The sequence below is a fragment of the Anabrus simplex genome, chromosome 5, assembly GCF_040414725.1.
Source record: "Anabrus simplex isolate iqAnaSimp1 chromosome 5, ASM4041472v1, whole genome shotgun sequence".
NCBI lineage: Eukaryota > Metazoa > Arthropoda > Insecta > Orthoptera > Tettigoniidae > Anabrus > Anabrus simplex.
The window spans coordinates 437,958,329-437,982,004 of NC_090269.1; the positions used below are offsets into that span (position 1 = coordinate 437,958,329).

The 23,676-nt window shown below is 38.6% G+C and overlaps 1 protein-coding gene across 1 annotated transcript in view; it reads right to left on the minus strand.

The window, feature by feature from the left end:
* LOC136874212 (dynein axonemal heavy chain 10) overlaps nt 1-23,676 on the minus strand; it is a 350,423-nt gene that overhangs the window by 69,824 nt on the left and 256,923 nt on the right. Inside the window, exons 19-22 of the mRNA XM_067147852.2 lie at nt 16,562-16,721; nt 13,468-13,666; nt 13,234-13,379; nt 8,918-9,079 (exon numbers count right to left, since the gene is read on the minus strand). Coding sequence (XP_067003953.2) covers nt 8,918-9,079; nt 13,234-13,379; nt 13,468-13,666; nt 16,562-16,721 — 667 coding nt within the window. The remainder of the gene's footprint in view (nt 1-8,917; nt 9,080-13,233; nt 13,380-13,467; nt 13,667-16,561; nt 16,722-23,676) is intronic.

Sequence of the window (23,676 nt, forward strand, 5' to 3'; positions counted from 1 at the left end):
GAAGGTGAAATCTGTCTGAAAACGAATAAGGGTAGAAAATCTCCAGGAAGAGGAAATTAGACAGAAGTACATGGATATGATTAGTGAGAAGTTTCGAACAGTATACAGTAAGCAGGTTGAGGATATAGAAGGTGAATGGGTGGCATACAGGGATGCTGTAGTAGAAACAGCAAGATAATGCCTAGGAACAACTGTTTGTAAAGATGGGAAAAGGCGAACATCTTGGTGGAATGATGAAGTGAGAGCACCTTGTAAACGTAAAAAGAAGGCTTATCAGAAATGGCTCCAAACAAGGGCCGAGGCTGACAGGGATTTATACGTAGATGAAAGAAACAGAGTGAAACAAATAGCTGTTGGATCCAAAAAGAAGTCGTGGGAAGATTTTGGTAATAACCTGGAAAGGCTAGGTCAAACAGCAGGGAAACCTTTCTGGACAGTAATAAAGAATCTTAGGAAGGGAAGGAAAAAGGAAATGAACAGTGTTTTGAGTAATTCAGGTGAACTCATAATAGATCCCAGAGAATCACTGGAGAGGTGGAGGGAATATTTTTAACATCTTCTCAATGTAAAAGGAAATCTTCCTGGTGGTGTTGCAAACAGCCAAGCTCATGGGGAGGAGGAAAATGATGTTGGTGAAATTATGCTTGAGGAGTGGAAAAGATGGTAAATAAACTCTACTGTCATAAAGCAGCAGGAATAGTTGAAATTAGACCTGAAATGGTGCAGTATAGTGGGAAGGCAGGGATGACATGGCTTCATAGAGTAGTAAGATTAGCATGGAGTGTTGGTAAGGTACCTCCAGATTGGACAAAAGCAGTAATTGCACCTATCTATAAGCAAGGGAACAGGAAGGATTGCAACAACTATCGAGGTATCTCATTGATTAGTATACCAGGGAAAGTATTCACTGACACCTTGGAAGGGAGGGTGCGATCAGTCGTTGAGAGGAAGTTGGATGAAAACCAGTGTGGTTTCAGACTACAGAGAGGCTGTCAGGATCAGATTTTCACTATGCGCCAGGTAATTGAAAAATGCTACGAGAGGAATAGGCAGTTGTGTTTATGTTTCGTAGATCTAGAGAAAGCATATGACAGGGTAGCGAGGGAAAAGGTGTTCGCTATACTGGGGGACTATGCAATTATAGGTAGATTATTAAAATCAATCTTTTTTTTTTTTGCTAGTTGCCTAACGTCGCACCGACAGAGATAGGTCTTATGGCAACGATGGGACAGGAAAGGGCTAGGAGTGGGAAGGAAGTGGCCGTGGCCTTAATTAAGGTACATATGAAAATGGGAAACCACGGAAAACCATTTTCAGGGCTGCCGACAGTGGGGTTCGAACGTACTATCTTCCGAATGGCCGCACTTAAGCGACTGTAGCTATCGAGCTCGGTTAAAATCAATCAAAGGCATTTATGTTGACAATTGGGCTTCAGTGAGAATTGATGGTAGAATGAGTTCTTGGTTCAGGGTACTTACAGGAGTTAGACAAGGCTGCAATATTTCACCTTTGCTGTTCGTAGTTTACATGGATCATCTGCTGAAAGGTATAAAATGGCAGGGAGGGATTCAGTTAGGTGGAAATGTAGTAAGCAGTCTGGCCTGTGCTGACGACTTGGCCTTAATGGCAGATTGTGCCGAAAGCCTGCAGTCTAATATCTTGGAACTTGAAAATAGGTGCAATGAGTATGGTATGAAAATTAGCCTCTCAAAAAACTAAATTGATGTCACTAGGTAAGAAATTCAACAGAACTGAATGTCAGATTGGTGACACAATGCTAGAATAGGTCGATAATTTCATGTACTTAGGTTGTGTGTTCTTCCAGGATGGTAATATAGTAAGTGAGATTGAATCAAGGTGTCGTAAAGCTAATGCAGTGAGCTCGCAGTTGCGATCAACAGTATTCTGTAAGAAGGAAGTCAGCTCCCAGACGAAACTATCTTTGCATCGGTCTGTTTTCAGACCAACTTTGCTTTACGGGAGCGAAAGCTGGGTGGACTCAGGTTAGATATCTTATTCATAAGTTAGAAGTAACAGACGTAAAAGTAGCAAGAATGATTGCTGGTACAAACAGGTGGGGACAATGGCAGGAGGGTACTCGGAATGAGGAGATAAAGGCTAATTTAGGAATGAACTCTATGGATGAAGCTGTACGCATAAACCGGCTTTGGTGGTGGGGTCATGTGAGGCGAATGGAGTAGGATAGGTTACCTAAAAGAATAATGGACTCTGTTATGGAGGGTAAGAGAAGTAGAGGTACACCAAGATGACGATGGTTAGACTCAGTTTCTAACGATTTAAAGATAAGAGTTATACAAAGTAAATGAGGCCACAACACTAGTTGCAAATTGAGGATTGTGGCGATGTTTAGTAAACTCACAGAGGCTTGCAGACTGAACGCTGAAAGACATAAGTCTATAATGATAATGTATGTATGTATGATCTAAGGAACTTCATCTCAGATGTCTGCAACCTTGATGAGTCTTTCTTAGTGAGGGTGAAGGTTTCAATACCATAGGTTAAGATTGGTAGAAATACTGACTGAACATCACCAGCTTTGATTTTGTTGGTACTTTCGGATTCCAAGGAGTGTTTTTACTTGCTGGTAAAAGAGAGAACTCTTCTGCACTTTATTTGCCACCTTCTTATTAGATATTACACTGCCGAGGCATGTAAAGCTTTTCACACTTTCTAGTGGATGGTTTCCTAGCATGATGTTCGCTGGTCGTCTCTCTATGTTTATTGCCTTCACTACTGTTTTGAGTTTCCTTATCTTGAGACTGAACTCCTGGAACTTAACCTTCCATTCATTGAGTCTCAACTGTACCTGTTCCTCAGTTTCTCCCCAGATTATAACATCATCAGCAAAGGCCAATGTGTTTATTTCACCAGAGGTTTTCTTTTTCTTCATTATGTTATCCATGATGGTGATAAACAATAATGGGGATAGTGCACTGCCTTGCTGGACTCCACTTTTGGTCTTGAACCAGTATGAATGTCCGTCACCCAATCACACACAGCTGCTACAGTTCTCATACAGCATCTGAACTTTCCTCACCAGTCCCTCTGGCACATTCCTTTTACTCAAGCATTCCCATATCTTCTCTCTTGCAATGCTGTCATATGCCTTCTCAATGTCAAGGAAAACCATAAACAGATCTTTGCCTTTTCCCCAATATTTTTCCAATAACATATGGACACTGAAGATTAGGTCTGTTGTGGACCTGTTAGGCCTGAAGCCATACTGTTCCTCTGCAAACTGGGGCTCTAAGATGACTCACAATCTGCTATCTAAGATTTTCTCCAGAATCTTAAGCCCATGAGAAAGAGTGTTATTCCCCCGCAGTTGAAGCATTTTTGCTATTTCCTTTCTTAAACAGGGGGATAATGACACCCTTGCTCCAACCAGTAGGTATCTTGCCATCTTTCCAAACTGTATTGAGCACTCTGTTTAGCCACTGTAAACCCCGGACTCCTGCTGCTTTAATCATGTCCGTGCTGACTTCATAAATTCCTGGGGATTTTCCTTGTGGCATCTTCTTAAGGGCTGCTTCTGCTTCTGCCCAAGTAGTGGGAGGTTCCTCTGTGCAGTTTTCAACAGCTGGTTCTTTAGTTTTCTGATTTGCTTTCTGTCTTGTTCAATAGGTGATCAAAATGATTCCTCAGAACCTCTCTGATGTCCTCTTCTTTCCTGGCCAGGTTTCCATTAGGATCTTCAATTGCTTTGTTAGTTTCAACTGAATTCCTTTTGTTTTTGATCACTCTGAACAATAGTTTCATATTGCCTCTGCTGTTTTCCTTCAGTTTTTGAGCAAATTTCTCCCAACAATTTATCTTCTCATCTTCTACTACTCTTTTAACTCTCAGTTTCTTGTCCCGGTAAACTTTCTCAAAGTCTCTGATCTTTCCCTCATCCCTTACCTGTTCTGGCTTGGATTTCTCTCTATCCCATTTTTTTTTTTTTTTGGTGCCATGTTCCTTTCTTTTATTGAGGATCTTACTCTTTCATTCCACGAGAGTGTCTCTTTTTCCCTTACTCTCACACTTGTCTTCCCACCAACCTCTATTGCTTCTTTTATCAAGGTGTTTTTAAATCTTGTCCACTCTACCTCACCACTCTCCACTTCTTCTGTAGGCAGTTGTCCTCTTATATGGTCCTGATAGTCGGTCCTTTTTCCAATCTGTTGTAGTTCCCATATCTTAATCTTAGGTAATTTCCTGGTTTTTATCTTGGGTACAGTAATGTCTTTCAGATCTGCTACTAATAACCGGTGGTCACTATTGAGGTTCTCACTTGGAATCACCTTGACATCAGTCGCAAGTCTACTTCTTTCTTTATCTGTAATGACATAGTCAATGACCGTCTTGCTCTTCCCATCCCAGCTGTAATGGGTAGTCTTGTGACTGTCTCTTTTGTTGAACCAACCACTTTTTACTACCAAACTTTCTTATGTAGAAGTCTAGGAGATGTTCCCCTTCTGAATTCCTTCTCCCATAGCCATGTGGTCCCATCACCTTCCTGTCTGTCCCAAGCTGTGCACTGAGGTCCCCTAATGGTCTCTTCTAGGTCTTCGAGAAACTTATTCTTTTCCATCTTGATTGCAACCCATCTGAGGGGCATGCACTTGTAACAGTGTCAGCTTCTCTTTCCCAAGGTGTACTGTTGCCTTTATAATCCTCTCATGGATGTACTGGATCTTTGTAATACCATCTAATTCTTGACAATATCAGTCCTACTCCATTTCTCATCTCTCTGTTGTTACCATTCCAGTAGAGGATATAGTTTTTCCTCAACTCTTTCTTCCCTGTATCTTTCCGTTTAGTTTCACTCAGTCCTAGGAATGATATTTTCCTTCTCTCCATGATGTCCACTAACTCTTCATATTTCCCAGTCAAACTCAGTACACTGATTGTTCCTATTTGAGTGTGTTGTCTTCTCTAGGATTGTTGCACAATCGCAAGGCTTGGCCTATCATCAGGCTGTACCTGGTGTGGGTCTGCAGGTGCTGTTGTCTACTCCAAGTTCTTTGTTTGCATCCAAGGCTTGTACAAGTGTTGAAAGCGATTGCAGTTACTTTCCGACTGACTTGCTAGGCCTAATGTTAGAGAATATTTTCTGTCAGGGTTATCTCCCTTAGCCTTTAGCAGTCCCCCTGCCACATCTGCAAGGTAGCAGCTTCCAGTTGAATTCATGTGTCTTTTCCTACGCAATGGCTTCAACAAGCCCTCTAAGGGTGATCTCCTCTGCCCATAGCTATTGGTTCTCCCTTAGTTTGTCAGGTTTGATAACAGCCACTCAACCCTCGGCCAGACAGTCGCAGGTAGTACCATCTACTGTCGCATACAGTATCAGGATGTACCTGATCTAACTTCATTGGGAAGTTAAAATATAGTGTAAATTTATAACACTGTACTAGTATGATGTTGTTTGGATGAGATCAACTATAAAGTTAAATGTACTCACCTTAGAGGTGGACAACGTGAAGTACAATGCGGGACTTGAATGTTGATGGTAGTGAATCTAAAAGATAAGAAGGAAAATAAAGAAAGGTTCTCCCAAGAAATACTAACTGCAGATTTTGGTACGGTATGGCTTTTTACTCTCCCCATAGGACGGTGGAGTAGAACTTGTTATTAGTACAGCACTAACTGAAGCTTGTACCATGTGTGTTTTTGTGTACAGGGAGAGGACGGGAAGGAGCAGGAACAGGAGGAAGGGGAAGCTTATGTTGTATGTAAATTTGGTTTAAGTTTATTACTAGAAGCTTATGTCATGTGTAAAACAGATTTTAAATTATCACTGTAAATTTTAAACCAAATTTTCACACAATATAAGCCTCCCCTTCCTCCACTTCCTTCTGCTCCCATTCCTTCCCCTCCTCTCCTTGTACACAAAAACACACACTGGTTATTACGGTACCTGCTCTACTAACAAGTTCCACTGTACGGTCCCATGAGGAGAGTAAAACGCCATACTGTATCTTTTTCATAATCTGCAGTTAGTATTTCTTGGGAGAACCTTTCTTTTCATGCCCCTTCTTATCTTTCAGATTCACTACTATCAAGAATCACGTTCGACATTGTACTTTGCATTGTCCACGTCTAAGTTGATCTCAGCCGAACAACATCAAGGAGTTGCTAGTTGACTTTTTAAGAGAGCAGACACATTTGTGCAGCAATGCGAATTTCATTATCAGCTTGGCGAGCAGCAGGGCAAGCAGGCAGGGGGCTGTGGAGTGCGTGCTGGAATGCAGACCTGCAGCAGGCAGTTATCCGGGCAGTGTTATATCATTGGCACTAATTACTAAACTAGGAGGCTTGGACTTAAATCCGGGCCCTGTTCATGTAGCTTCAGAAGAGGTGGTGAACGTGAAGAGTATGAGATATAAGAGGAACTTAACATTTGGTGCTAAGTGTGAAACGTGTGGAGTGTCGTACCATTTCAGTTCAAGTAAGCTACAGGCCCTGGACAGTGATAAGGAAAGGATGGCATGTAGCGAGCGTTTTGTGAATGGGAATGTGACTAGCGACAAAGCAAAAATTGACAAATTTCAGCAGGAATTAAATGAAGCAAATCTCATAATTGCAAAGCTACAAAAGAAGTTACAGGAACTGTATTTGAGAAATGTAGGCATTGATTCATCTGTGGAGAATATTACACCGGTAAACTGTGTGGTGTTTGGTGATTCTACCATTTGGCATATAGCACAGGACAGTAGGTCAGTGAAAGAATGCGGTAGGAATGAGGAAGTAGTAATTCTCCACGTAAAAACTAATGATTTAAAACGGCAATGGAATGAATACATAATGGGGTGACATTCATGGTCTAGTGGACTCGACTATGAAAATGTTACAAATCATCACTCTCATTAAATTGATATGGCTGATGATGCCCAGTAAGAAGGGCAAAACATGTCCCCATAATATTCAGATTTTCTATGTCTAATTAACCACATAACATGGTACTGATTGTATTGCATAGGCAGAACAATAAATGTACTCTTTTGTAAACTAAGTGAGATATGAAAAATATTCTCGAAAGCAAATTTAATTAGTGGTATACTAAGGAGACCAGATGTATCATGGAAGAAGATTGGCCGATTGAATGAAGAGCTTCAGTGGGTGGCTAAAAGTCCTGGATCACTCTTTAAAGATGGCAACAGTTGGACTGACAACAGGGACTTCACCTGAACCAGCAAGGAGTGATGAGACTAGGTGAACTCTCTTCAAGGGTTTCCACCCAACCGCATAACGGCGCAGAACGGGCAGTCGAACGACGATCCAGGATGGGAGCAGCTAGAGTGGTAATGGGGCCACGAACAGGATATTGTGAGAAGCAGTGATACCAGATCAGATAAGTTTCTTAGATTGTTGCATGTAAACTGTGGAATTATTGGTAACAAAATTACAAAATTCAAAAACGTAGTTGATGCGAGTGACCCTGATATAAATTGTGGGAATGGAAAGTTGGTTATTGGATAATATATATAATTCAGAAATATTCAGGTCAAAATGTCAAACATTTAGACAGGATGGAGGTTGAAATGAGTGGGAATTTTCATTTGTGTTAGGTCAAACCCAAACGTTCAAATGGGTTCTCGATGACTGCGAAATAAGTGGGGTTAAGGTAAATAAGGCCTTCCTCTGGAACAGTATCTCTTGTCTTTTTTATGGTTTAAAAAGAATTGACAACTAGGAATTAGCGATATTATCATCTCCAATAGTAATAAGAGCCACATTATGAAACCTAGACTTCTTCATTTTGACAATTACTTAAAAAATGAATAATTTTGAATTTATAAATTGGCTTTTTTTTTTTAAATCTTTAACATGAATTTTTTAAGAAAACAATATTCATCCGGACATATTCTCTATTGACTATTGTACAAGTGTTTCCTTGACAGCCGCTTTCAATTGTAAATAGCAATTATGTATTTTCTCATGATATTTTGTTTTTAATGTTGTCATTTAATCTGAAATCTGGAATAATTTACCAACGAAGATGTTCGATAATCTTCTTATGCTATTTTTTTAAGGACATTTTCTCTCAAAGCATTGATACTTTGTCAATATATGAATTTTTCATCTAAACAGTGTTATGTGGCTGAAGATGTTAATAATATACAAAACATGTACCACTTTTAACCAATAAGTTGCCTTAAACAACTAATGTATCGACAAGGTGGAATATAAATAATACATAGTTGTGAATCTGTTAAAGTGCAATACGGACCATGAAGTTGATTTTATGTAAGTGGTACATTCTGAGCTGTCAGGGGAGTGATGGAGTGGAATGACATTAGTAGACGAATAAGTTTGAGTGCTGTTTTTTAGAGTAGGAAAGATCACAATATGAAGTTGGGATTCAAGAGGATAAACAGATGCAAATTTTTGTTTATAGGAAAGGGAGTTAGGGAGTGGAATAATTTACCAAGGGAGATGTTTGATAAGTTTCAACAAAATGGACCCATGGTGCATCTGGCAAAACCCTCAGCAGCGAATGATACAGGGTAGAAATGTGATGTCGGGACATGTTCACTCATTTTCCACCTGCAGCACACTGCAAAATATCTGTACCTGAAGCCTATCACTCAAAAATTTGTGGACAGTGGATTTGTTAGAGATACATGGCCCCCAATGTCACCTGGCCTCAATCATACTGAACAGATCTGGAATATTGTCAAGATGGGATGTGCCCATCCGGGATACTACTCAAAACAATAGCTGTGCATTATGGGAGACTGTGCAGCGATCATGAATCAGTACGGCTACCCAATGTGCTGAGGAGTCCATGACATGCCACATCACCACTTTCATCAGTGCTATATGCTACTAGCTAGGTATCTCCAATATTATTGCTCATAACTTCAAGCAATAGGTAGATTAAGTGAAATTACACCAAAAGTCTCAAGCTTACCTGTCCAATAAGGAGGTGGATAAGTACCCAATCAGGAGATGAATCATTCTGCATTCCTGGCCTTTTCAAGATAGTCTTCATAATTCTCCAAGCTATGAGGAAATCCATGTCACTGAATGCATATGGAACATTCCAGCCCCATTTTCCAAACTTTCGACGTTCCTGAAAGAAAGAAAAAAAAAAAAGGTTCTTCAAAATATATTTTATTAATTGGAATAGGATAGTTATTTTCCATTCCATAATTTTGACCATAATGATATGGATAATGTAAAGTCTTTTCAGTTCTTAATAACAGTAGCACTCAAAAGCCTTCTGACATAGTGTTTTTGACCTCTAAATGAACTCATACAATCCAGCTATAATGCATGAGGGTGGATGGGAGTTGCACAATCCACCAGAGTGGACAATAAGTGTTTTCTAATGGCAGTATTATGACAAGAAGTCATTCTCAATTGTGTATTGCAGGGTAATGAACTAGTCCAATGCCACCTCGTAAGTGTAAAGTGTACTCGATGTAGTTTAGTATATTCCTTGCAGGAGGGACTTAACATATCAAGACAACTGTTATCTTGTAACACCGCCGCATTCGTCATTTTCCATTGCTTTCTTCCCGATGTTTGACATCCACACACTGCCACAGCTAAGGGACTACTGTCCGGTGATTACCTGCGTCAAACCTGGATGACGTCATCGATTCGTGGACTCTACACTCTTCATGGATTTTCTCAGTGCTTCCAGTGCCGTGTGTCATAATTACCCCTGTACCTCCCCTCTCCAGCTGGCCTATATAAGGAGCACTCCTTGCGTACGACTTCGAGGCCTTCTTCAGCTGTTGGAGAGAGGGAACATCTTTGTGCCATGTGCTGTAAATTTTCCTCTCAATATAGGACTTTAGTATTCGATCGTAAGGTATTTTAAACTTTGCATGACTATGTTTTCGAGTAGTTGTACCATTATCGACAAGAGAGAAGTTGATCTTTAATTCCTTTAACTTATACGCTGCTAGAATTTATGTGAAGGTGAACATTATTTTGTCAGTGTGCTCGAAAACGTTTTGTACTTCTGTGCTTTAAAATGTTTCTACTTTGAAGATCTCTTATACTCAACCTCTGGACTGGTAACTTTGTTCTATTGAGCCTAAATGCATCTCTGCTGTATCGAGTGTTTTCTAGAACTCATCATTTGCCATAATGTACTATTCTCAATTCAGGTCAAGTCTTATGGTATCCCTGGACTTGGTAATTTAAAATGTTGTCCTTTGGCACCCTCCTATTCAATTGTTTTCCTATTTCTGTAATCTTTCTTTACTCATTGTACCATTGGTCGGGAAACATCTGTGTTGCTTCCTGTACGTGTCTGTTTATTCTATTCGGATAAAATCCAAGTCATATTTATGTAACTGTCATCTGTAAAATCTATTGTGAAATGTGTTCTGATCTTCCAACATTTTCTTGCTGTGCTATTCTTAACTTGTGTCTTGTGGTTGAATCCATCTGTTTTGTTCATGCGAAGTTGGTAATTCTTGTTCATCCCCTAGTTCCCTTGTATTTTCCTAACTATTTGTACTTATTGCTATTTTAAATCTTTCCCACTTGTACCATCCACAGTTATCCTCTTGTTGCCACGATCCCCTTTGTATCTTTTGTGAATAAATAATAATAACTATAATAATAATTATAATACAACACCTACCGCCACAACGTGACTGGAAAACACTGTACACAGTACAAGGTCGACCTTGAAAGTCAACTGAGAGAATAGACAGACCCTAGAATGACAGTCCGACATATCACCGCTGATCTCAGGCACAAGTATAGAATAATGGCTTATGGCTCACTAAATCATTTAACGGTTTTCGAGGATGCTGAGGTGCTGCAATTTAGTCTGCAGGGTGTTACAAACAATGTTAATTTGTTTTGATATATGTTTTTGTTGTTCATGTTTTATGTTATTTGCTATACAAGAGGCAAAACAGTGTTGTGAATGTAACTGTTGCAAAATATTTTGTTCTCCAAACACTTACAGGCGCTATTGTAATAATCGATCAACAAAATTCTGAAACTTGAAAAGGCCCTCCTATTCGAAGAATTCATAATCTGAATGGCTCAGCATAATATGGAGGTTAAACATTAGTACCAAAACAGACATACGATTCACCTGTCAGAACTCACATTATGGTACATAAGTGCACTTCAGCTCTGTCTTATATGAACAATGTTTGTGTCTATTTGCAGTAGATGCTAAATACCATAAACTCTACATGTAAAATATTCAACAATCTATTAAATCAAATCTCTGAGTATTTTACAGCATTCTGTATAAGAATTCAAGAAACTCTCACCAATTGTTCAAAATATGTTTGTTTCCATAGAATGAAATGACACATCCTTTCAAAGGGACAGTCTTTTGTACTTCTGAAAGGTGGAAATTAAGAGACAGCATCTACGAAAATAGCAAAATGGAAGTGTAAGTCTCTCACATAGCATGAATAGAAAACTCATGACATGGTCTTACATACAATGCTTGAAAAAAAAAGAAACTTGAAGTACCCACAAGGAGATCAGGAAATAAAACAAAACTTCACATGTTGCGAGGGTATGTTATTTCAGTGATAACAAAATCGAGTCAAATTTACAAAGAACTTGGCAACACGATCTCACTTATCAGTATGAAGCTGCACGCTCTCTGGCCTGGATGCATGCACTGATTCGGTTGTGAAGAGTATCATAAAGCCAAGCCATCGTATCCTCTCCTGAGGTAAGCTGACATTGTAACTGGTCCTTAATATCCTGGATACTGGTACTGGGATGGAGTTAATGTCCAAGCTCATCCCATGCATGTTCTACTGGGGACAGATTTGGGGATATTGCTGGCCACAGGAGCAAATGAACAGTTCATAGAGACGTAGATCATTGATCTGTTAAAAAATGGCACCATGATACCGTTGCATGAGACGTAACATGCGAGTATGCAGGATGTTTGTGATGTACCGTTGACCCGTCAGTGTTCCCTCAATCAACTCAAGTCATTGCCTGAAGTCATACCCAAGGCCTGTCCACACCAAGACACCAGGGGTAACACCGCTGTGCCTCTCCAAAACATTGGAAGAATGGGACCTCTCCCCAGGTTGCCGCCGTACTTGCAGACGACCGTCATCCAGGGGAGCGCAGAAACTCAATGCATCGCTGAACACAATGCAGTGTTATTCATCAGTTGTCCATGCTTCCCAGCGATGGCACCACTCCAAATGTGGTTATAACAGCAATCTATGCGTGGGATTGTCCGCTGCTAGTGTGGGATGACACAGAATGTTACTTGTTCTCGGATGGCAGGCACAGACTGAAGCTCGGTGCACATCTAGCGGTGGCCAGACTTGGTTGATTGACGATGAGTATCGCTGCCCTCACATTCCCATGCAGTCCAACATTGGGCCACTGTCATATCCGAATACCCCGCAAATCTGGATGTGGAACGATTCGAGGAGCCGGCCAAATGGAGACCCACAAGGCCATTTTAAAGACTTTCAGGTGTTAATAACGCTGTCTTACACGATTATGTAGCACCTCCATGTCCTTCACAGTGATGACTCACTGTTCATGGCCCCTATGTGGTAACAACACTCTGGTGACCATTCTACCTGTCATTTACATACCAGCCAATGGTGTGCTTCAATCTTTGTATTAGGCAGTGTATTTAAAAAAATGTGCAGATTTTAAATCCCCTAATTATACTTTTACAAAATATTTTAAATAAAATTCAGTATGTACAGGGCGAGTCTCTTCTCCATGGCAAAATGTAGGAAGGCAATTATAAGGAGAATTATTGTTCAGTGACACAGGGTTTATAAATTACAGTTTGTCAAACTTGGATGGGAACCTGCATCATGTTGTGTTGTCTCTGCCAAGCAAAATAGGTCTACTCAACATTGACTACTACAGAAGCTACCTCCATGTTGTCCAATCTTTGCTCATCATAGCATGCATGTACCGCCAGTTATTTCTCGCCAGCCCAGCAATGGTTTGTTACATGAGGCGTATTCTTCAACAGTTGGCTCACAGATTGCAGTATGATCAATAACTATTTACAGTTACACTGAAATTGCAAACGTTGTGTATCTTACTAAGAAATGACAGCTTCTCTATCATCATCAGATGTAGGCCTCAATGTTCAATTGTTATCTTAGCAGGATACAGTTGTGCTACAAGAACGGCAGTTTAGTGTACTATACTTCCTGATCATCTTCCCTCCCTCACTTTTTGCCAAAGAGGAGAAACTCACCCTGTATACATACAGTAACGTGTAGTGACAGTTCTTACCTGGAACACCTCATGCATGAAGGCTATACAGTACATGAGATTAAAGGCTAGCTCATGAAATTTGGTGTCTATTTCTCCTGTTTCATTTAGCAGGCAATATTTGTTCTTTATTCTTTCTCCCAAAGTTGGACGTGGTTCTTGAACAACTGGAAAAAGTAAAGGATTGTTTGATCTCAACGTGATCATAAAGTATACATCTAGTTTATAGAAATAACAAAAAAAATGTCAAATTACCTCTTAAGGAACGCTGTAATATTCCAGGTGGAAAATAAGTAAGATCAGTTGTCAACCACAATCTGAAGTCTTGATTTCTGAAGTAAGAGCTTTCATATATATCGTCTAGTTTTCTCAGGAAGCGAGGAACCAAGTGACAACTCTCAAGAAGTAACCAATAGCCTGTGGCAGACGCTTCATACAAGAAATTTAGGGCCCGCTGCAAAACAGGAGATATGATTTTAAAGTGATAAAAGTTCTAATGATAAGCAAGATTATATTTTAAAATTAACGTTACGGATGGTGAAATTGTCTGTATGTAAACTTGCAAACAAATACAGGGAAACCTCGTTAATCCATTTCTCATTAACACATTTTCTCACTTAGCACAACGCATATTTAAAGACCCGATTCTTAGACTATTAAATCTAGATTATTGAGTAATAGAGTGAGCATATTTGTGCTTGAACTTGACATTCAATTCAGAAGTTAGAAATTTGTTTTATGCTGATTAATACAGAGAAGCATAGCGAATATTTGTTGCATGATAGGTAGCTTATATCTGGAATAGGAACATAACCATGTGAAATTGACTAGTATGGTGCACATTTGTCTTGTGATAGCCTAGTTAAAGATACGGACAAAGTCGTAAAATTCCTTACTTACCGGTACTAATGAACACAAAATTAAAATACATCAAAAAAGTAGACTGGAGTCCACATCTTTAAGACCGCAGAGGTCACGAATGTTGAACTCGTACCTTCGAGTTTCATCTCGATCGCTCGAGTTGGTCGAAGTTTCATCTACTTCAAAATGGTGGCCAAAGTCATTCCTCCCAGTTGCACATGGTTGAGTGGATCCTATAACTCATAATTTATAGTGTTTAACAACCCTCTGCTCCAAAATAGAAGGCTTCTGCTAACATTTGTTTTAGAAAGAGTGTGAGTGGCCTGATGCACTTGTGTTTCTTCACACCTTTCAGTACTCTTGTTATTTTATAAGCCCCAGTGGAAAAGGTTTTTGTTTTCTTCTCATGCTTTTTAATATTTTCCTCTCATCTTTAGAAATGGTACATGGGTCTCTAGTACTCGTGGATAGATGAAGTAAAATGGCAAGTTTGAAAAAATCGTATCTAGAGTTTCCATATCCCTGTTGGATACTTTTTATTCATATAATCAGTAATGCATTTTCTAGCTTAACATGTTCTTTTTCCCTTTCCCCTGCAGAAAAGGCTTAACGAGATTTTACTGTGTACGAGTAAATTATACGATGTTAGAGATACACAGAAACATGGAGAATTAAGGAAAGCTGAATATCTCTTTACATCACAGGTGACCAGGAGGGGGCATGATAAACACAAACACTGATGAACAACTAAACAAACAGCTTGTGTCTCAAACAAGTCCTGCAGAGTTTTAAATAACATTCACAAGTACACAAAAAGATTCATTAATAAGTGTTTTGCATGGATGCCTTATGTATGAAGCTATCAAAAATAATCACAAGTAAAAAAAATGTAGAACTTGCTTCATAAATACCTACATTTCCTGAATAACTGCCCTATTACTGTACATCGTTCATTTCATGATACGACATGTGAAAAGCTCTACCGCCTGAACAACCTCCATTCGGAAATGTAGTTCTCTGAAGAAATGTACACTTTCTAATCTCGTTTCTTGATGTACAAACATCTTCTTCAGATTTAGCAGCCTCTGTGTGTAGACCTGTAGTTGTATGGAAATAAGACCTCTGAGCTGTTGGAATGGCCATCACAATTTGAACAGTTCTGAGAGCAAATCCTTATAGTAATGATAACGGTGTGTGGTGCAGACAGCCTATAGGCACCTGCATGTCTGTCAGGATGGATTCACGAAATAAAGAAAGTTTATTATGAGGGCAATTCAATAAGTATCTGCAATTTTGCTCTAATTGACTTTCTGTTGTGGTAGTTTTCAGTGCTGTTTGCACCAAGTATGAATAGCATTCCGTAATCCATTTTTTGTGGTCTGAGGGTGTACCAGGAGCAGAAATTCATAGAAGACTTTCAGCACACTACGGGGACAATGTTTCGCCACACCAGATGCTTCCATTTCGTGCTCTGATGTTTGCTCTCTGGTTCGAAGTGGTGAACCCACGTTGATCCATTTCAGAAACGTTTCACCTTAGTTAGCATGACGGTCCGGTAGATGCTAACAGATTCTCACGCCATTGAGTTTTTCATGGTAAATAGAGAGACGGATGATTTGCCTAGTCAATACCGTATTGACTAGCGGATCATGCATCTCTCTATTTACTGTGATTAAGTCAATATGGACCCAATACTGGCCATTATAGACAAGATTATTAATACTGAGTTGTTTTGCAACCAATCTCAAATGGACTTTGTGAAAGTGAAGCCTGTTACGCACGATTACATATGCAGAACTATGGCTAATGTGCAAATAGTTCACCACGTGATCAACAGTCACTCGTCTGTTATTCAGGATCATATCACACACTCGTTCAATATTGCCATCAGTTAAGGCTGTAGATGGACGCTCAGATCTTTCCTTATCCTTAACGCTCGTGCAAGCCCTACTGAACTGTCAAATCCAATGGTAAACACTTCGCTGTGGCAAAAACATTGCCGCCATATTGTGCTGAAAGTCTTCTATGAATTTCCGCTCCTTCTACATCCTCAGACCATACAAAACAGATTACAGAGCGCTGTTCTTCCTTGGTGCAAACAGAGAGTGGTGTGGCCATCTTGATGTCATAACAGCGCAAACTGTACTGATCTGATAATGGTGAAACCTACCATAGACGTAGACAACGGTGCCATCTAGTGGCTGGTGAGCACATAGAGCCAACCTAAAGACAATTAGAGCAGATACTTATTGACTCACTAACGTAGTTTCCATGTATGTCATGGTCATGAGGTGAATACGTTAGTTGAATCTGATCACTCTATAAATATGAACTCAGCTATGTTAACAGTAAGGAAGAATGTATTTTGTATAAATTGGAAAATAAGAAATTACAACTTCCTAGTAACTTACCTTGTCATCAGCTTGACTAGTTTCTGAGTAATGATCACCTAGTGCACTGCAAAAAGGAATGAAATATGACAGCTCACCTCTTCCATTCCATCACCCATTTCGACATGAAGGAACCTCTCTCTAGGTATCATGAACATCTCGGCGTAGTACTTTATTTGAAGGTATGCTTCCACTCCAGGTGTGATGATGTAAATGATGGGTGCAGTGTGATTCGTTAGAGTGTAGAAGAAATTTAGGCTGAAAATATAAAAGAGCATTTTGATCTCAGTATTAAATTCAATATGTAGAAGTATATCTGATAACCATTCCCATCTCACTAACAAGTGTCAATAAAATATTTCTTCAACAGTTCATTTCTCTTTTAAGTATAACTAGTGTTCTCCCCAGAAATTTTCATCAACTGGGGGGGGGGGGGGGGGGCAGGAATGAGTACGGGGAAAACCACATAAAAAATGATTATGATAATATTTCAATGTATTTTCCTCAAAACATTAACGATAATATCGGGTAGATATACATTAACTACAAAATTGTACTATTTTAGTGTTATCACAAACGAGACATAACACTTCTAGTATTTTCCTGCTCATTCCCTATGGGAATCAACATCTGTATTATCTGATGGCCAGGCAGGCATCAATTTTTGGAAATGAGACATAGCTCTCATAGTGGATTGGCACTGCTGGTGGCTTCAAGTAGCCTATGCAGTGGCCTCCACAGTATGCACTAGCCTTGCGTCTTGGGTGGTGTGCTAAGTCCCAACTGATGAGCCTAACTTAGCACACGAGGGTGAAATGCAGGCAACCAAGAATGAGTTAGCTGGAAAATTTATAATGTCCAATAACGGACCATTATATTGGTATTATAAATTTACTCATTCGGGACAAATATTTTAAATTCCCTATGGGAATCAACATCTGTATTATCTGATGGCCAGGCAGGCATCAATTTTTGGAAATGAGACATAGCTCTCATAGTGGATTGGCACTGCTGGTGGCTTCAAGTAGCCTATGCAGTGGCCTCCACAGTATGCACTAGCCTTGCGTCTTGGGTGGTGTGCTAAGTCCCAACTGATGAGCCTAACTTAGCACACGAGGGCGAAACGCAGGCAACCAAGAATGAGTTAGCTGGAAAATTTATAATGTCCAATAACGGACCATTATATTGGTATTATAAATTTACTCATTCGGGACAAATATTTTAAATTCCCTATAGGAATCAACATCTGTATTACATGTAACACTAGGTTGCTGTCGAGTTCCAAACAGGTTTGTGACAACGTGCAGAATCTAGTGCTCGCATGCGATTTTACACTAATCCAGACACCACTCGCGCATGACAGTACACATGGTAGTAAAATTAAACATTTGAACTCCAAAGTAATTGGTGCAATTATGCATATCAAAATAAAGATTTATAATTTAAATAAACAGTTCTACAGTATTTACATTTTAATTTGGTGCATTCAACGATTCATTTGTATTAATATTATGTAACTAGCTCTTATCTAGGTTATGGGTGGGTAGGAGATAGGGATCTGCACTCAGATGGCCTTCACTTAAACCGCAGTGGTACGTATAAGTTAGGAAATCTGTTTGGAAGGGTAATAGGGAAGTACATTCAGGGTAACGGGGTGGCCTAGGGAGCAGTGATAAGGGAACAGGGAACTGGAAATCAAGTAGGGATGACATAAAATTGTTAGTGTTGAACTGTAGAAGTATTGTAAGGAAAGGAATAGAATTAATTTAATAGATATATATTTACCAGATATTGTAATAGGGGTTGAATCCTGGCTGAGAAATGATATAATGGATGCAGAAATTTTCTCACTTAACTGGAATGTGTATCGTAGAGATATGATAAGAATGGTGGGAGGGGGAGTGTTCATTCTGGTGAAAGAAGAATTTGTAAGCTACGAAAAAGTTAAAGATGAGACACATGAAATTCTAGGTGTAAGGCTAATTTCTAAAGATAAAAGGCAACTTGATATATTTGGAGTGTACAGACAGGGAAAGGGTAGCAATGACATGGATTCAGAATTATTTGATAAGATTATCAGCTATGTAGGAAACGACATGGAAAGAAATGTGAGTGTAGCGGGAGATCTGAATTTACCAGGTGTCAATTGGGAAGGAAATGTGAATGACAGGAAGCATGACCAACAAATGGCAAATAAGTTAATATGGGAAGGACAGCTGAATCAGAAAGTGATGGAACCAACCAGAGGGAAAAATATCCTGAGTGTGGTGCTGATAAAACCAGATGAGCTCTATAGAGAAACTGAAATAATAGATGGTATTAGTGATCATGAAGCAGTTTTTGTCATAGTTAAAAATAAATGTGATAGAAAGGAAGGTCTTAAAAGTAGGACTATTAGGCAGTACCATATGGCTGATAAGGCAGGCATGAGGCAGTTTCTAAAAAGTAACTATGATTGGTGGAAAACGGTAAATAAAAATGTAAACAGACTCTGGGATGGGTTTAAAGCAATTGTTGAGGAATGCGAAAACAGGTTTGTACCTTTAAAGGTGGTAAGGAATGGTAAAGACCCACCTTATTATAATAGAGAAATAAAGAGACTAAGAAGGAGGTGCAGAATGGAAAGAAATAGAGTAAGAAATGGCTGTGGAAGTAAGGAGAAATTGAAAGAACTTACTAGAAAATTGAATCTAGCAAAGAAGGCAGCTAAGGATAACATGATGGCAAGCATAATTGGCAGTCATACAAATTTTAGTGAAAAATGGAACGGTATGTATAGGTATTTTAAGGCAGAAACAGGTTCCAAGAAGGACATTCCAGGAATAATTAATGAACAAGGGGAGTATGTATGTGAGGATCTTCGAAAGGCAGAAGTATTCAGTCAGCAGTATATAAAGATTGTTGGTTACAAGGATAATGTCCAGATAGAGGAGGAGACTAATGCTAAAGAAGTATTAAAATTTGCATATCATAACAATGACATTTACAATAAGATACAAAAGTTGAAAACTAGAAAAGCGGCTGGAATTTATAAGATTTCTGGGGATATACTAAAGATAATGGGTTGGGATATAGTACCATATCTGAAGTACTTATTTGATTATTGTTTGGTCAGAGGAGCTATACCAGATGAATGGAGAGTTGCTATAGTAGCCCCTGTGTATAAAGGAAAGGGTGATAGACATAAAGCTGAAAATTACAGGCCAGTACATTTGACATGCATTGTATGTAAGCTTTGGGAAGGCATACTTTCTGATTATATTAGACATGTTTGCAAAATTAATAACTGGTTCGATAGAAGGCAGTTCGGTTTTCGGAAAGGTTATTCCACTGAAGCTCAACTTGTAGGATTCCAGCAAGGTATAGCAGATATCTTGGATTCAGGAGGTCAAATGGACTGTATCGCGATTGACCTGTCTAAAGCATTTGATAGGGTGGATCATGGGAGACTACTGGCAAAAATGAGTGCAATTGGTCTAGACAAAAGAGTGACTGAATGGGTTGCTATATTTCTAGAAAATAGATCTCAGAGAATTAGAGTAGGTGAAGCTTTATCTGTCCCTGTAAAAGTTAAGAGGGGAATTCCTCAAGGCAGTATTATTGGATCTTTATGTTTTCTTATATATATATAAATGATATGAGTAAACAAGTGGAATCAGAGGTAAGGTTTTTTGCGGATGATGTTATTCTCTATAGAGTAATAAATAAGTTACAAGATTGTGAGCAACTGCAACATGGCCTCGATAATGTTGTGAGAAGGACAGCAGGCAATGGTATGTTGATAAATGGAGTTAAAAGTCAGGTAGTGAGTTTCACAAATAGAAAAAGTCCTCTGAGTTTTAATTACTGCGTTGATAGGGTGAAAGTTCCTTTTGGGGATCATTGTAAGTATCTAGGTGTTAATATAAGGAAAGATCTTCATTGGGGTAAGCACATAAATGGGATTGTAAATAAAGGGTACAGATCTCTGCACATGGTTATGAGGGTGTTTAGGGGTTGTAGTAAGGATGTAAAGGAGAGTGCATATAAGTCTCTGGTAAGACCCCAACTAGAGTATGGCTCTAGTGTATGGGACCCTCACCAGGATTACGTGATTCAAGAACTGGAAAAAATCCAAAGAAAAGCAGCTCGATTTGTTCTGGGTGATTTCCAACAAAAGAGTAGCGTTACAAAAATGTTGCAAAGTTTGGGCTGGGAAGAATTGGGAGAAAGAAGAAGAGCTGCTCGACTAAAGGGTATGTTATACTAACAATTTGTTGGTTATTTTGATCCACCTTTTCAATACAAATTACAGTTTGTGTTGCTAAGTTGTAATGTTACAACACTAATTTACCGGGACATGTTTCGCTTTTATTCACAAGCATCATCAGCCTATACAATTGCCTCAAGGTTTGTCATATTTGGATTGTTGTTACAAATTTCATTACATTGAATGTAAATCTAATTTCAGTGATAACAATATTTAAAACACAAGAATAATATACACATTAAAAATTATGACAATATGATTTGCAATGTTAAAATGGAGTAACTCTTAATTCTAAAACAAACTGACGTCCAAAACACAGTTTTTACAATTTGAAAATTTTGCTAAAAATTGTTTGCAATGTTAAAATAAAATTGATTCAACTATAATTTGGCATTAAAATTTGAGTCATAAATATAAATATAAATATTGGATGCTAATATATAGGAGCCATAGTTTCTGAAGTGCGTTGGTTTCTATAATACAGTAACATTTCAGTACTGAGAATTTTATTTAAGAATTGTGCTCTCTAAATAATGTTATTTAAAAAGACTGTAATTTTGCATTATGCGTGATTAGTCATGATGATAATCTAGAATTGAAGTCTTGGGTTCGTTGGAAAATGGCTTCTAGATTTGATGAGGCTTGCTGCTGCAGTTTGGCAATTTGATCAGAGGAAGTATTGACATATTTAATTCTTGTTTGTAGCGACCAGACTCTCCGTTGGAAGTTGATTGTTTTGATGTAAGTTATGGTTAAAAGGGGCTTCAATCCAAATTTTGAGTATCTGATTATGTTTCTTTCGATTTATAGAATGGAAGAAGCATCTGGAACAAATGGAAATGAACTTAAGTAATATTGTGTGTGTGTGTGTGTGTGTGTGTGTGTGTGTGTGTGTGTGTGTGTGTGTGTGTGTGTGTGTGTGTGTGTGTGTGTGTGTGTGTGTGTGTGTGTGTGTGTGTGTGTGTGTGTGTGTGTTTGTGCTTGTAATGTGAGTGTTGATGTTGCATTATCACTTACCCCTTTGTCTGCTGCTACAGAATCTTGTGGACCTTACTGGGTTACTGTGACTATTGTCTGTTGTGGCTCTACTCCTTGTATTGTACGTATGAAAGAGCTGTTGTGAAGGGCGGGTAGGGGGTTGAGGGGAAGAGATGTTGGGCGGGGCGTTTGCTATTGACGTGCTACGTGGTAGGGAATTCTTATCTGTTGTCGAGGTGGGGGTAGAGGATGATTCTGCAGGCGGGGCTTTAAACTTTGGCGTGTTATGTGCAGGGGGACTTTTTGTGCGTTGCCAAAATGGTTTCAGTTGTGAGTGTATTTAGATTGAATATTTTAAAGAATTTGCTTTTATCTGATTTGAGATTTTGTAATAATGTTGGCAACTGCTCTATTAACAGACTTTTTATTTCGACCGCGTCATTCAAGTTTTTTCCTTTATTAAAGTATTGATCCAAATAAATATATATGTTTTCGAATTCTGTCATTAGCTTCCCCTTTTCGATTCTTTTGATTATTGTAAGGTCTTTGTCTATTGAGGTGTAATGATGGCCGGTTTCTTTCATATGATTACTCATTGCGGAGTATTTATTGTGTTTTAAGGCATTAAAGTGTTCCATGTATCTGGTTAGGAAACTGCGTCCAGTTTGGCCAACATATGAAGATTTACACTGTGCGCATGTTAGTCTGTATATTCCGGAGCCTTGAAATTTGTTATTGTAGGCAATTACTGTGTTGTGGTTAAAAAATAAGTTTTATATGTTTTAAAGGCTATTTGCATTTCCCGTTTTTTGAGTGGGTTTGCTATTTGGTGAATCTTTGAACTAGTGTAAGTGAAGGTTGCGTATTTGGATTTTTTAGTCTTTTCCGGTGTGAGGTTTGTGGCTATTTTGAGCTTTACTTTGTTGATGATTCGATTTACTATGTCTGCTTTATATCCATTGGCTAGTGCTAGTTCTTTTATAAAATTTATTTCTTTTGTAAAATTCACGGGTGATAAGGGTATTTTGTAGGCTCTGTAGACCATACTGAAAAAGGTTGCTTGTTTGTGGGATTTGGGGTGGAGTGAGTCATTTCTTATTGTTATTGGCGTGTGTGTTGATTTTCTGTATATCTGATAATCAAATTTGGATTTTAAGCATGTTACAGTAACATCTAGATAATTCAATGAGTTGTTTCTTTCGTCTTCTTTGGTAAATTTTACATATCTATCGATGTTGTTTAAAAATTCAAGGATTTATTCGCTGTTATTTTTTCGGTTGTCTGTTATTACAAATGTATCGTCAACAAATCTCAGCCAAAGACAGATTCCTTCTATGTTTGGTTTTATTATGCTATGTTCTATGTTATCCATATAAATATCCGCTAATATTCCCGAGCTGGGGTCACCCATGGCTAAACTTAATTGGTGATAAATTTTATTGTTAAAGGTGAAATAGTTGTTATTTAGTACGAATTTAAGTAGTGTAATAAATTCATCTACTTCTAGCTTACTTAAGTTGCTATATTTGGAAAGGTTTGAGTTAATAATTTTGATCGTTTCTTTAATGGGGATATTTGAATTTGAATACGGGTTGTAAGTTGAAGTTTTTTAATCTTTCGCAAAATTCAATTGAGTTTTTAATTGAGGAGTTACTCTGGAACTTATAATGCTTTTCGAGGAACTGATGTATAAATTTTGATATTTTATATGTTGGGCTATTTCTGCTGTTTATAATTGGTCGAATGGGTGTATTGTTTTTGTGTACTTTAGGTAGTGCCTTTGCCTTGGGTAATGTTGGGTTCATGTTGACCATTTTTTGTTGTTCTTGCTTGTTAAATAAACAAATTGAATTTTTAAGGATTGTTTTTAGATTCCTTTGAATTCTAGAGATCGGGTCTTTATTTACTATAGTGTAAGATTCATTAGAAAAGAATTCTTCGGTTTTTTTGATGTAGTCACTTTTATTTACTAGGACTATTGTTTCG